This window comes from Myxocyprinus asiaticus, chromosome 24 (genome assembly GCF_019703515.2).
Source record: "Myxocyprinus asiaticus isolate MX2 ecotype Aquarium Trade chromosome 24, UBuf_Myxa_2, whole genome shotgun sequence".
Lineage (NCBI taxonomy): Eukaryota > Metazoa > Chordata > Actinopteri > Cypriniformes > Catostomidae > Myxocyprinus > Myxocyprinus asiaticus.
Window position 1 is genome coordinate 44,208,987 of NC_059367.1, and position 13,972 is coordinate 44,222,958.

The 13,972-nt window shown below is 38.0% G+C and overlaps 1 protein-coding gene across 2 annotated transcripts in view; it reads right to left on the reverse strand.

Annotated features, from left to right (window-relative positions):
• The window catches only part of LOC127414898 (intraflagellar transport protein 122 homolog), an 82,319-nt gene that overhangs the window by 34,331 nt on the left and 34,016 nt on the right, over window positions 1–13,972 (reverse strand). For both annotated transcript variants that reach the window (XM_051653276.1, XM_051653275.1), the window contains exons 12-14: window positions 7,840–7,977; window positions 7,283–7,447; window positions 665–862 (exon numbers count right to left, since the gene is read on the reverse strand). In XM_051653276.1, coding sequence (XP_051509236.1) covers window positions 665–862; window positions 7,283–7,447; window positions 7,840–7,977 — 501 coding nt within the window. The remainder of the gene's footprint in view (window positions 1–664; window positions 863–7,282; window positions 7,448–7,839; window positions 7,978–13,972) is intronic.

Genomic DNA, 13,972 nt, shown 5'->3' on the forward strand with positions numbered 1-13,972 from the left:
AAAAACATTAAATATAAAATATTACTGTTATATTACTATTATATAATATATAATATAATATATAAATACTATTAAACAGTATCACTACAAGGGTCGTCAAATATGAATAATTATTACTCATTATTATAAATATTATAACAAATTATACAGAATATTACAAATAAATATTTAAATGTAAAATATTACTAATATAATAATATTAGTATTATTACTATTATGTCAATTAATACTATTAAATAGTATTACTACAAGGGCTGTCATATATGAATTATTTATTATTATAAAGATTATAAAAATTACAAATATTATTACAAATAAACACTAAAATATTACTATTACACGATTATACTAATAAATACTATCAAACAGTATTAATAAAAGTGCTGTCATATATTAATTATTATTCATTATTATAAATATGATAAATAAATAAATATTAATCTGCAGAAAATGCAAATTCAATCTGGGCCTGCTCACAGGTGACACTTCATACTTGAACTTCAATGCTAATGCTCCAGGACTTTAAATGACTTTACTTTTTATTGATCTGATCCTGATTTGATTGAACTAATTTAGTCATCACTAAACTCTTTCTCCATCATTTTCTGACAAACAAGAGACTGAAATGTCTAAACTGCGTGAGCACACCACACTCTTCTCGTACCTGTGGCACCTCCACTGCGGCCATAGAGTACACATGCAGGCAGAAGATCTTGGAGCCGTTGTAGCCCACCACAAAGCCCTGCAGCTTCTGCTGGTGTACTGGAAAGTTACTGGCCTTGATGTTGAGATATCCACTGCCAGAGAAACACAGCATGTCCTCGCACTGAGTGTTCCATGCCACGCTGTTCGCATTGGGCTCCTGCAGGAAATCATGCACACAAACTATAAGAGCAGGGGATGCTGGCTTTCATTGTTTGAGTATGCACTGCAGTTGTGTTTCTGGCACATCTAGATTGCATCAAAGTATTTCTAGCAAGTCAGTCCACTGTTAGCCATCTTTGGAACGCTCCTGTGAGGCTATTTCCAGTCATGCCAGTGCAGCTCCTATCTACTTGAACGGGAAAATACAGAAATCTCCTAAATGGTTGGTCAAAATTACGATCAAAGGACATGCAGTGCATTCAGAAATTTTATGTTGCAACCTTATGCAAAAATGCTTTAAACTCTTATTTTTTTCACATCAATCTACACTCCATACCCCATAATGACAAAGCAAAAGCCAGATTTTTGATAACTACAAATGTATTAAAAAGAAAAAACTGAAATATCACATTGATATAAGTATTCAAACTCTTTGATATGACACTTGAAATTTAGCTCAGGTGCATCCCATTTCTCTGGATCATCTTTGAGATGTTTCTACATTTTCATTGGAGTCCACCTGTGGCAAATTCAACTGACTGGACATGACTTGGAAAGGCACACACCTGTCAGCTGTCCATATAAGGTCTCACAGCTGAAAATGCATATCAGAGCAAAAACCAAGCCATGAGGTCAAAGGAACTGCCTGCAGAATTCAGAAACAGGATTGTGTTGAGGCACAGATCTAGCGAAGGCTACAAAACATTGGCTGAATTGAAGGTTACCAAGAGCACAGCGGCCTCAATAACTCTTAAATGGAAGACTTTGGAACAACCAGGACTCTTCCTAGAGCTGGCTGCCTGGCCAAACTGAGCAATCGGGGAAGAAGGGCCTTGGTACACTCAATCATCATTCCTGTTCCAAAGAAACCCAAAATCACAGGATTTAATGACTACAGACCTGACGCTCTGACGTCTGTGGTCATGAAATCATTTGAGAGACTGGTGTTGGCCCACCTGAAGGGCATCACTGGTCCCTTTCTAGATCCGCTTCAATTTGCTTATTGAGCAAACAGGTCTGTGGAGGATGCAGTCAACATAGGATTGCATCATATCCTGCAACATCTGGACAGACCAGGAACATATGCAAGCATCCTTTTTATGGACTTCAGTTCGGCTTTCAACACCATCATCCCAGCTATTCTCCAGACTAAATTATACCAACTTTCTGTTCCCACATCTATCTGTCAGTGGATTACCAGCTTTCTGACGGACGGGCAGCAGCTAGTGAGACAGGGAAAATTCACTTCCAGCACATGTACAATCAGCACTGGTGACCCCCAGGAATGTGTGCTCTCCCCACTATTCTTCTCCCTGTATACAAATGACTGCACTGCCAACGACCCCTCTGTCAAGCTCCTGAAGTTTGCAGACGACACTACTGTCATCGGCCTTATCCAAGATGACGATGAGTCTGTATACAGAAGGGAGGTTCAACGGCTGGCTCACTGGTGTAGTCAAAACAACCTGGAGCTGAACACGCTCAAAACGGTGGAGATGATTGTGGACTTCAGGAGGAACACCCCAACACTGTCCCCCCTCACCATTCTAAACAGCTCTGTGGCAGAAGTGGAGTCATTCAGGTTCCTGGGCACTACCATCTCACAGGACCTGAAGTGGGAGACCCAGATTGACTCCATTGTGGAAAAAGGCTCAGCAGAGGTTGTACTTCCTTCACCAGCTGAGGAAGTTCAACATGCCACAGGTGCTGCTGATACAGTTCTACTCAGCTGTCATTGAGTCTGCCCTCTGCACTTCAGTAACTGTCTGGTTTGGTGCAGCTACGAAATTGGATATCAGAAGACTACAAAGAACAGTTTGGACTGCTGAGAGGATTATTGGTTGCCCCCTGCCCTCCCTTCAAGAACTGTAAACTTCCAGATTGAGGACAAGGGCTGGAAAAATCACTCTGGACCCCAATCACCCTAACCACTACCTTTTTGACCTGTTGCCTTCTGGCTGACACTTCAGAGCTCTGAGCACCAGAACCGTCAGTCACAGGAAAAGTTTTTTTCCTCAGGCTATCCATCTCATGAACAGTTAAAATTGCCCCACTGAGCAATAATTATGTGCAATACACAGCTTAGTCTATTTATATTTATCCAACATATCCTTCCTCTTCTGCCATTACATTTCCTTGCTGTATATAACAGATTTCTATTTGTATATTGTACATACGTATATATATATATATATATATATATATATATACACACTATATTGCCAAAAGTATTCGCTCATCTGCCTTTAGACACATATGAACTTAAGTGACATCCCATTCTTAATCCATAGAGTTTAATATGACGTCGGCTCACCCTTTGCAGCTATAACAGCTTCAACTCTTCTGGGAAGGCTTTCCACAAGGTTTAGGAGTGTATTTATGGGAATTTTTGACCATTCTTCCAGAAGTGCATTTGTGAGGTCAGACACTGATGTTGGACGAGAAGGCCTGGCTCGCAGTCTTCGCTCTAATTCATCCCAAAGGTGCTCTATCGGGTTGAGGTCAGGACTCTGTGCAGGCCAGTCAAGTTCTTCCACACCAAACTCGCTCATCCATGTCTTTATGGACCTTGCTTTGTGCACTGGTGCGCAGTCATGTTGGAACAGGAAGGGGCCATCCCCAAACTGTTCCCACAAAGTTGGGAGCATGGAATTGTCCAAAATCTCTTGGTATGCTGAAGCATTCAGAGTTCCTTTCACTGGAACTAAGGGGCCAAGCCCAGCTCCTGAAAAACAACCCCACACCATAATCCCCCCTCCACCAAACTTCACAGTTGACACAATGCAGTCAGACAAGTACCATTCTCCTGGCAACCGCCAAACCCAGATTCGTCCATCAGATTGCCAGATGGAGAAGCGTGATTCGTCACTCCAGAGAACGCGTCTCCACTGCTCTAGAGTCCAGTGGCGGCGTGCTTTACACCACTGCATCCGACGCTTTGCATTGCACTTGGTGATGTATGGCTTGGATGCAGCTGCTTGGCCAGGGAAACCCATTCCATGAAGCTCTCTACGCACTGTTCTTGAGCTAATCTGAAGGCCACATGAACTTTGGAGGTCTGTAGCGATTGACTCTGCAGAAAGTTGGCGACCTCTGCGCACTATGCGCCTCAGCATCCGCTGACCCCGCTCTCTCATTTTACGTGGCCTACCACTTCGTGGCTGAGTTGCTGTCATTCCCAATCACTTCCACTTTGTTATAATACCACTGACAGTTGACAGTGGAATATTTAGTAACGAGGAAATTTCATGACTGGACTTGTTGCACAGGTGGCATCCTATCACAGTACCACGCTGGAATTCACTGAGCTCCTGAGAGCGGCCCATTCTTTCACAAATGTTTGTAGAAGCAGTCTGCATGCCTAGGTGCTTCATTTTATACACCTGTGGCCATGGAAGTGATTGGAACACCTGAATTCAATTATTTAGATGGGTGAGCGAATACTTTTGGCAATATAGTGTATATATATATATATATATTGTCCTATTGTGTATTTCTATTCACTTTTTATTTTTATTCTATTTTTGTATTATTATCTCTGTCTTGTTGCTGTATTGTTTGTGCACTGGAAGCTTCTGTCATCAAGACAAATTCCTTGTATGTGTAAGCATACTTGGCAATAAAGCTGATTCTGGTAAGAGAGGTGACAAAGAACCCGAAGGTCACTCTGGTTGAGCTCCAGAGATCATGTGTGGACATGGGAGAAACTTGCAGAAGGACAACCATCACTTCACTGATTTGGGCTTTATGGCAGAGTGACCAGACAAAAGCCTCTCCTCAGTGCAAGACAAAAAAAAGCACCTAAAGGACTCAAGGAGAAACAAGATTCTCTGGTCTGATGAAACAAAAATTGAACTGTTGGGCCTCAATTCCGAGCATCATGTCTGGAGGAAACCATGCACCACTCATCACCTGTGCAATACCATCCCAACGGTGAAGCATGGTGGTGGTAGCATAATGCTGTGGGGTTGTTTTTCAACGGCAGGGACTGGGGGACTGGTCAGGGTTGAAGGAAAGCTGAACGCTGCAAAATAAAGAGATATCTTCAATTAAAACCTGGTCCAGAGCGCTCAGGACCTCAGACTGGGCCGAAGGTTCACCTTCCAACAGGACAATGAACCGAAGCACACAGCCAAGACAACGCAAGAGTGACTTCGGGACAACTCTGTGAATGTCCTTAAGTGGCCCAGCCAGAGCCCGGACTTGAACCCAATCGAACATCTCTGGAGAGACCTGAAAATGGCTGTCCACCGATGGTCCCGATCAAACCTGACAGAGCTTGAGAGGATCTGCAGAGAAGAATGGCAGAAAATCCCCAAATCCAGGTGTGCAAAGCTTATCTCATCATACCCAAAAAGACTTGAGGCTGTAATCACCGCCAAAGGTGCTTCAACTAAGTACTGAGTTAAGGATCTGAATACTTTTGTCAATGTGATATTTCAGTTTTTTCTTTTTAATAAATTTGCAAAGTTATCAAAAATCTGTTTTTTGCTTTGTCATTATTGAGTATGGAGTGTAGATTGATGTTGGAAAAAAAATAATTTAAAGCTTTTTAGCATAAGGCTGCAACATAATAAAATGTGAAAAAAATTTTTTTTGAATACTTTCTGAATGCACTGTATTTCAAATCAGCAGTAAAGTCTGACAACACCAGTCTCATAAATTGTGCTCCTTTACCTCAGATTACGCTGAAAACACAATTTTCTCTGCTTGTATAATTAATGTGCATGCACATTGTTGAGTTGATTGACAGGTGATGTCTGAATCTAAAAGGTGATTGGCTCTTTTACCAGTAAGGCGGGACTTCCTTTCTACATCCGTTGAACGCTGGGCATTCCAATGTCTCCCCTTCATTTTAATAGAAGTGGACCATCTCTGCTAAATAATCTCTGATTACATTCCATTTGTACATGAAATCTAGATAAACCAAACCCTTTGTTTATTTTTTAAATTTTACAGAATCTTTACACAGCTATTTGCCATACAACAGTTCATAGTGACTATAGCCCCGTTCACACATGCAACCAGGTGAATTACAGGAAAATTGTTGGCTTGCCTTTACTGGTAAATGTACCAAATGTGCTGTTCACAAATACCATCAATAAGGAAATTTATAGGAAATGATACAACTTCGCATTAAGGAAAATTGCCAGAGCAAAACTTACCAGTATTTTCAAAAGGGTCGTGTTCACACATGACCTCTAAACTGGAAATTGTAGGTACTTTTTCTGGAAAAGGCTGTATGTGTGAATGCGACTAATGTCTGTCAAGCTCAAACAAGGACATAAAACACCACAAAAAACAAAAAACATCATAAAGTAGTCCATACAATTCATTCCAAGTCTTCTGAAGTCAATAGCTTTGTTTGAGGAGCAGACCAAAATGTAAGTCGTTATTTACTGATAACTAACAGGTTTAAGGTTATTAACGCTAAACATTATTGGTTCTCACATGTCTCATGACCAAACATCATGAACTTCAAACCTGATACAATGCGTCTAAAGCTGCCATTATTTTATTTGAGAGCTATGGCGGATAAAGATCAACAGATGATCGTTGTTTTAAACTGATATTTATGCTTTTCTGCTTACTCGGACATGTAAACAAAAATAAACGACAATGGTATTAGTTGTAAAAAATAAATATTGGTTGATCTCCAATGGAGGAGGGCTAAATTTGCAGTGAATAATGATGAAAACTTTGAATATAACATCATATTTAAGATACTTTAAGGTAGTTTTTTGTAGGGGGCCTGGGTAGCTCAGCGAGTATTGACTCTGACTACTACCCCTGGAGTCGTGAGTTCGAATCCAGGGTGTGCTGAGTGACTCCAGCCAAATTGGCCCGGTTGCTAGTGAGGGTAGAGTCACATGGGGTAACCTCCTCACGTTGCAATTAGTGGTTCTCGCTCTCAATGGGGCGTGTGGTAAGTTGTGCGTGGATCGCGGAGAGTAGCATGAGCCTCCACATGCTGGGAGTCTCCGCGGTGTCATGCACAACAAGCCACGTGATAAGATGTGCTTATTGACTGTCTCAGAAGCGGAGGCACTGAGACTTGTCCTCTGCCACCCGGATTGAGGTGAATAACCGCGCCACTACGAGGACCTACTAAGTAGTGGGAATTAGCCGTTGCAAATTGGGGAGAAAAGGGGATAAAAAAATAAAATAAAAAGCTTGACAGACGTGGTGATCATGAACTGGTCGTTATATGGAAAAGAGCAGCATGAACATTCTTCAAAACATTCTTCATGTGGGTTTGGAACGACATGAGGGTGAGTAAATAATGACAGATTTTTCCTTTTTGTTTAAACTATCCCTTTAACTGACCACAAGTTTCAGCTTGAAGGTGAAGTGAGCAGGTCTCATCATTTAAACTTTGATAAATAGCCATTTATTTAGCACAGAAAAAAAGAAAGACCTGGAAAAGCAGCTCTTTGGTGTGGATGTCGTACACCAGGCATGTGTTGTGTTCATCCACGACAGCGAGTTTACTGCGTGACGTGCTCATGTCCAGACAGCGCACAGATGTGTTCTGCTTCAGTAGCGTAATGGCAAAGGGGTTGTCCACAAAGATCTTCAGAATCTACACAAACAAACGTTTGTGACGTCAAAAACCTGTCATACACTGGGTACATGCAGCGGGGTTTTATGCCATTCAGAATTGAATTGAAAATGCCTTTTAAATCCTAATTCAGTCCCTGAATTTAAACTAAAAGTGAGGTAGCAAACAGGATGTAGAATTGTAACTCAACTTTTTTGAATCCAAATTTCACTTGAACTATCTGTGGGGCATGGCCAATTTGAATCAACTCATGAATATTATTGATAATTATTCCATTTTGAATTTTGCCCAACCCTGACAGTGAATGTGTAACTATTTACATTGTTGAGACTATGGTAATAAAGCTGTACTGTTTCAGAAAAAACATAAATTCAAGACATAAATAACACAATATACGTTTCAAAATTACATACGGCTCCATTTTTCAGTCCAACCAGAAGCCCCTCTCGTCCAGGTGGACCACCGATCACTTTGATGTAGCGGATGAGAGACTCCATTAGCCACTCTTTCTCTTTGATGGCCGTGAATGACAAACACTGTAATCGCTTTTCCTACAGATACATATACAAACAAACAGACAACAAATGACAACATCTCTTTTTATCACTCAACTCATTGATATACTGTATGTGTGCACAGTACCAGTGAAAAGTCTGGACACACTTGACTGAATTTACTGTATGTTCCTCATGACTTTAAAGATGTTGTAAGCGATTTTTTCATGGGAAAGTGTGCAAAAAAATATCCTACTCCCTTAAAGATATTAATGAAATACGTGTCGTGAGATATCTCATGGCCTCTGTGACAGCTGTAGACTTTGTAAACAGCAAAAAAAAATAACAAAAAAAATAAAAATAAAAGTGACCACACTTTTCACCTGTCAATTATTTTTCTCGTTCTCATAGTGTTGTATTTGGATCATTGAGGCTATGATTCATAATGTTTGTCAGTTGAGGGGGCTTTTGTATGGAAGCCATGAAGTACCAATTAAAAAAGAATGAAGAAATAAATTAATCTATTAATTTGAAAATAAAAACGTGGATAAATAAAATGATTTATAAATGGACAAATAAATAGACACATTTAAATGTTTTTATTTAATTTACATTTAAAAATGTAATTATATTTAACAATTAAATTGAGCAATAATAAATTGTGTATTTAATTTATGTTTAAAATGCAATTAAATGTAACAATAAAATAGCACATCAAGAAGTCATTTTTAAATGCACCTTTTAAATTGCATTTAAAAAAAGCATTTGGCAATTGCTTTTCTTCATCTATTTGCCAATGGCTTTTCTTTTTTGTTTTACTTTGGCTTTTCTTTATCCATTTGACAATCGAGTTTAAAAATGCCATTGGACACTTGACACGTGGGAGCAACCAATGAAATTAATACTCAGTTTTAAGACTCACCCCCTCTCCCACGTCCCATTCGAAGAAGATGTAAGACGGTCTGTCATTGGACGACTATTGATAGAGGTTTATGTGCTCTATGAAACCCGTGCAAAAGAAGCAGACGCGAGGCGTATCAGAAGTTAATGATCACTTGTCGCTGCTGCAGATAAATGCCAAGTGCAGCCCTCCCCTAACATGCACAGTGGTACATGTACCATGTCTGGTAACCATGATGCCATCAACAGAACCGATCCGTGCCACTGACTGAAAGCATGGCCGCCATGCTCGCGTTCCACCGACGTGAGGTACCGAGCCACAGCGGCCACCAGATCCTACCTGAAGCAAATGCTTCTCTGTGCGGCCAGACCTTCCCTCATTTTCCCTCCTATTAACCAGTGACACCACGTCCACTTTCAGTGATATTCCACTGCAGACACTTTATGTCCACCTTTTTAGTACTTTAAAGTTAATTTTTATTAAAATAATTGCCTGAGTATGATCGGGAAAAGGTGGACCAGCTGATACACAGAAGATGAGCACACTTTGTTGAAAATGGTAGCGCTTGAACTACTACTGTGTTTTCTTGTTGTCAAGCATATAAAAACGGTCTGTTTTGAATGCTAATTTAAAAATACTGTATAATATTACTTTTTCCACATCTATCTGCTGTGTACATGACTATTTATAATGTTGCAAATAAAGTCTGTGCTCCTTAATCTTGTGTTGTGCACATCTTCATAAAGATGTAAATTGACTACAACAGTAGCTATACCCACATTAAACACACACTGTACATTGGCATAAAAGTGCTTTGTGAAGTATTGCTACTTTTATCACATAACTCCCTTACAATTGTAGTCTGGGTGTTATAGATTTAACATGAATTAATTTACAGTTTAAGTTTATCAGACTGGATTGTGTTTTACATTTAATTGACACAGATAATGGCAACTAACATGTCATAGATGGTTGAGGTAAAATGTCAAAGCTTTAGGCTAAACATTTTCTGAATGCAAATGATAAAAAATCAAGTGTAGAAAGTATTTTACCCCTGCTCTCCCCCTTTACTGCTTGAAATGTGTGAAATGAAGCCATGTCACTTAAAAGGTATAACTTTAATTGAAAGAAGAATTTATTTTTGGAAAAAACACTGGTTGTGTAAGTGATCATCAGCATCACTTTATCGAGCTATATAAATAGAAACAGTTTTGCAAAGTTTTATCGAATACCAGTGGTTTTGGATGATCAAGGTACAGTATATGGGGGGTTTGTTCAAAAATATGGCAGAGAGAGAATTCATACAATAAAGTCATATGACATAGATGAATAACTGGAAGGTCAAACAGCACAGAGAAGTATTTGCTTCAGGTAGGTTCTCGATCTGGCGGCTGCTGCAGCCCGGAGGTCCAACGTCTTTCTCCAGTGGCTCGGTACCTGCTTTCAGTCAGTGGCACGGATCGGTTCTGTTGATGGCATCGTGGTTACCGGCTCCCTTCCTGGACACATACCACTGTGCACGTTCGGGGAGGGCTGCACTTGGCATTTAACTGCAGCAGCGACAAGTGACCATTAACTTCTGATATGCCTCGCGTCCATTTCATTTACGCGGGTTTCATAGAGCATGCAAACCTCTATCAATAGCCGTCCAATGGCAGACCGTTTTACATCTTCTTCGAGTGGGACGTGGGAGAGGGGGTGTGTCTTAAAACTGAGTCAAAAGTTCATTGGTTTCTTCCATGTGTCAAGTGTCCAGTGGCATTTTTAAACTCGATTGTCAAATGGATAAAGAAAAGCCAAAGTAAAACGAAAAAGAAAAGCCATTGGTAAATAGATGAAGAAAAGCAACTGTCAAATTAATGAAGAAAAGCAATTGCCAAATGCTTTTTTAAAACACAATTTAAATGTGCATTTAAAAATGACTTATTAATGTGTTATTTTATTGTAACGTTTAATTACATTTTTAAATGTGAATTAAATAAACACATTTAAATGTGTCTATTTATTTGTCCATTTATAAATTGGTTTATTTATCCACATTTTTACTTTCAAATTAATAAATTGATCATTTATTTCTTCATTCAACTGGCACTCCGCGGCTTCCATACTATTGTGCCACTGTTGAATTTGACAGCCACAGGAACATACAATGCTGCTCTTTTGCTCAGTTTTGGTCTCCAAATTATTTTGGAGGGAGGGGTTTTGGAATGAGTCGGCGAGGCTAATGCAACGACTCAATCACGTGAAAGCTTCAGAACGCTAAAATCGCTTACAGCACCTTTAAAATCCTTTTGATCTAATGGCGTATGCTTAAACTTAAAGGCCTGCAATTAGTTTTCTATACAAATATAAACTATGTCTATGTCTGAATTTAAGTGTGGATAGTGAAGGAAAAGCTGTCAACAAATGTCCAGCATACATAAGAACTCCATCACTACTGTTTAAAAAGCATCTCAGGTTGAAGCACCTCATGATATTTCTTGAGAGAATGACCATTAATAATAAACAAACTTGTACTGTATGTATTTGTATATTTTATATAAACCCAAAAGATTACAGTACAAATGATGAGTCACTAATACAAGTACACACTGAGCATGTATTCAAACAAAGTTACTGAAATAAGAATATTGTTTTTAATTCTGTATACAAAAGACTATGGGGTCATTCGCAGAGTGCACTTTGATGAAAGTGTCTGCTAAATAAATGTAATAAATCAAAATGAAACAAACTGATATTTGTCGCTGCTGATGGGAGCGTGCATTGGTTAAGAGGCATCTTGACCTGCTCCTCTAGACAAAACACTGTCTGTGTCTGTGTATTTTTGGACTTGTTGAGTTTGAATGGGCTTATTCATATCACAGCACACAACATATCAAAAGAGACTGAGGTCACAACTCTGACCTGACCGTCAAATACTTGACTTTCAGTCACTCAACTGTTCTGTGCGTTTGATAACTCTTATGCATGACCAGACGCCTTTCATAAGAGATGGCACATAGACATTCCAGTGTTCTGTTAGAAAATTGTTTGGTTCCACTATGACTGGAGGATGTCTACACCCAGAGACACTAAAGCAGCCTCATATAACATTATACTGTAACCACAATCATGCATGAACGTTCAGATAAGGGCTTCTCTAAGAGTAAAACTGTTTACATTTACCAAAAACATTCAACACATTTTGTATAATATGTGCAGGAGAATATCCTGAATCCTGTCAAGAACATGTCCAGGTCACATTTAACTTGTATTAAATTAATTTTGCTGAAAGAAAGTGAAGCCTATTTTTAGGATTATTAACATTTCTGCATTGTGAAATTATTTGTATGACAATTTACCCCCCTTCCCCGAATTCTCAGTACTGTAATGCAAAAAATATATATTATTTAAATTATTATTTAAAGCATTTATAAATAATGGAATTATGTGTTGTACAGCCTTTCATTTATTGGCGATTTAAATATAAAATCATTGTATTACAGTAAAGTAAAACATCTCGACTCCAATAATATATTCCGAGATATACAGTGCATACATGCATTTTAAAAAATGTAAGTCAATTAATCACGCCTCCTGACCTGTATGTCAATTCAGTAATAAAAGTACACATTTTCCTACCGTTAGTGCAATTCACATTTGAAGTACATGTAACTTTGTGTTTTTGCACAAGTCAGTGCACCTCAACAAACAGAATGCAGGGATCTCTAGATGCCATTTTCAAAGTTTCAGCTACTTTTAACTTGACATAGCATTCTAAAAGATGGAATGCAAGAATGCATCCTGTGAGAACAGATTGATTAACTCAATTGCAAAATGGATCTGTATCTCTTCGCATCGCCTGAAAATGCTCACTCACTGTCATCCGAGTGAGACCCAGCATGTGCGTGATAAAGACTGTGAGAAGGACCTGGCCTTTCAGAAAGCTGCTGCCAGGTATACTTGTCGAGACTGAACGGCAGCCAGAGAAAATAACTGTTTTGAGATTTTAAACTTCAGCTTTCTATTTGTTTTATATCTGTATGTATAGTGTCTAATAATGAACAATTTTAACATGTAAATATTTAAATAATAAAAATAAATGATGGCTAACCAATTTCTTGCAAGTTGTTTGAGACAAAGTATAATTAGGATTATATTTTATTGTTTGTTTTGATGTACCATGATTAATCATGATTAATCACAGAAAACTGTGCGATTAATTATAAAAATAAATTCCTTGATTCACAACCCTAATGTATGTATACAGTATATATATATATATATATATATATATATATATATATATATGTGTGTGTGTGTGTGTGTGTGTGTGTGTGTGTGTGTATATATATATATATATATACACTACCGGTCGAAAGTTTTGAAACACTTGACTGAAATATTTCTTGTGCTCTTAAAAATCTTTTGATCTGAAGGCGTATGCTTAAATGTTTGAAATTAGTTTTGTAGACAAAAATATAATTGTGCCACCATATTAATTTATTTCATTATAAAACTAATATTTAATTTTAAAAAAAGAAAAGTTTTTGAAATTGATGACTTGGACCAAATAATAAAGAAAAGCAGCCAATAAGTGCCCAGCATAGATGGGAACTCCTTCAATACTGTTTAAAAAGCATCCCAGGGTGATACCTCAAGAAGTTGGTGGAGAAAATGTCAAGAGTACATGTCTGCAAATTCTAGGCAAAGGGTGACTACTTTGAAGATGCTAAAATATAACACAGTTTTGATTTATTTTGGATTTTGTTTAGTCACAACATAATTCCCATATTTCCATTTATGTTATTCCATAGTTTTGATGACTTTACTATTATTCTAAAATGTGAAAAAAATTTTTTTTATATATTTTATATATTTTATATATATATAATTTGAATTATAATGTATTATTTATATTGAATTATCCTTATTTGGGGGCCTTTCTCTGATATATTTTATTCTAGTTCTGGTTAAATATATTATCATAAAAATATTTTTGAGTTGATGCTGACTTAATTAATGGGTAACAATCTAATTACTTAAAATGTATTTTAAAGAATTGATTACAACTGTGAAAAAGATTACAACACGAAAGGATGAAATACAGTGTGTTTTATATGGCTAGAAAAAAAGGTAAAAATGTCCCTGAAAATCCATTCCATTTTTTTT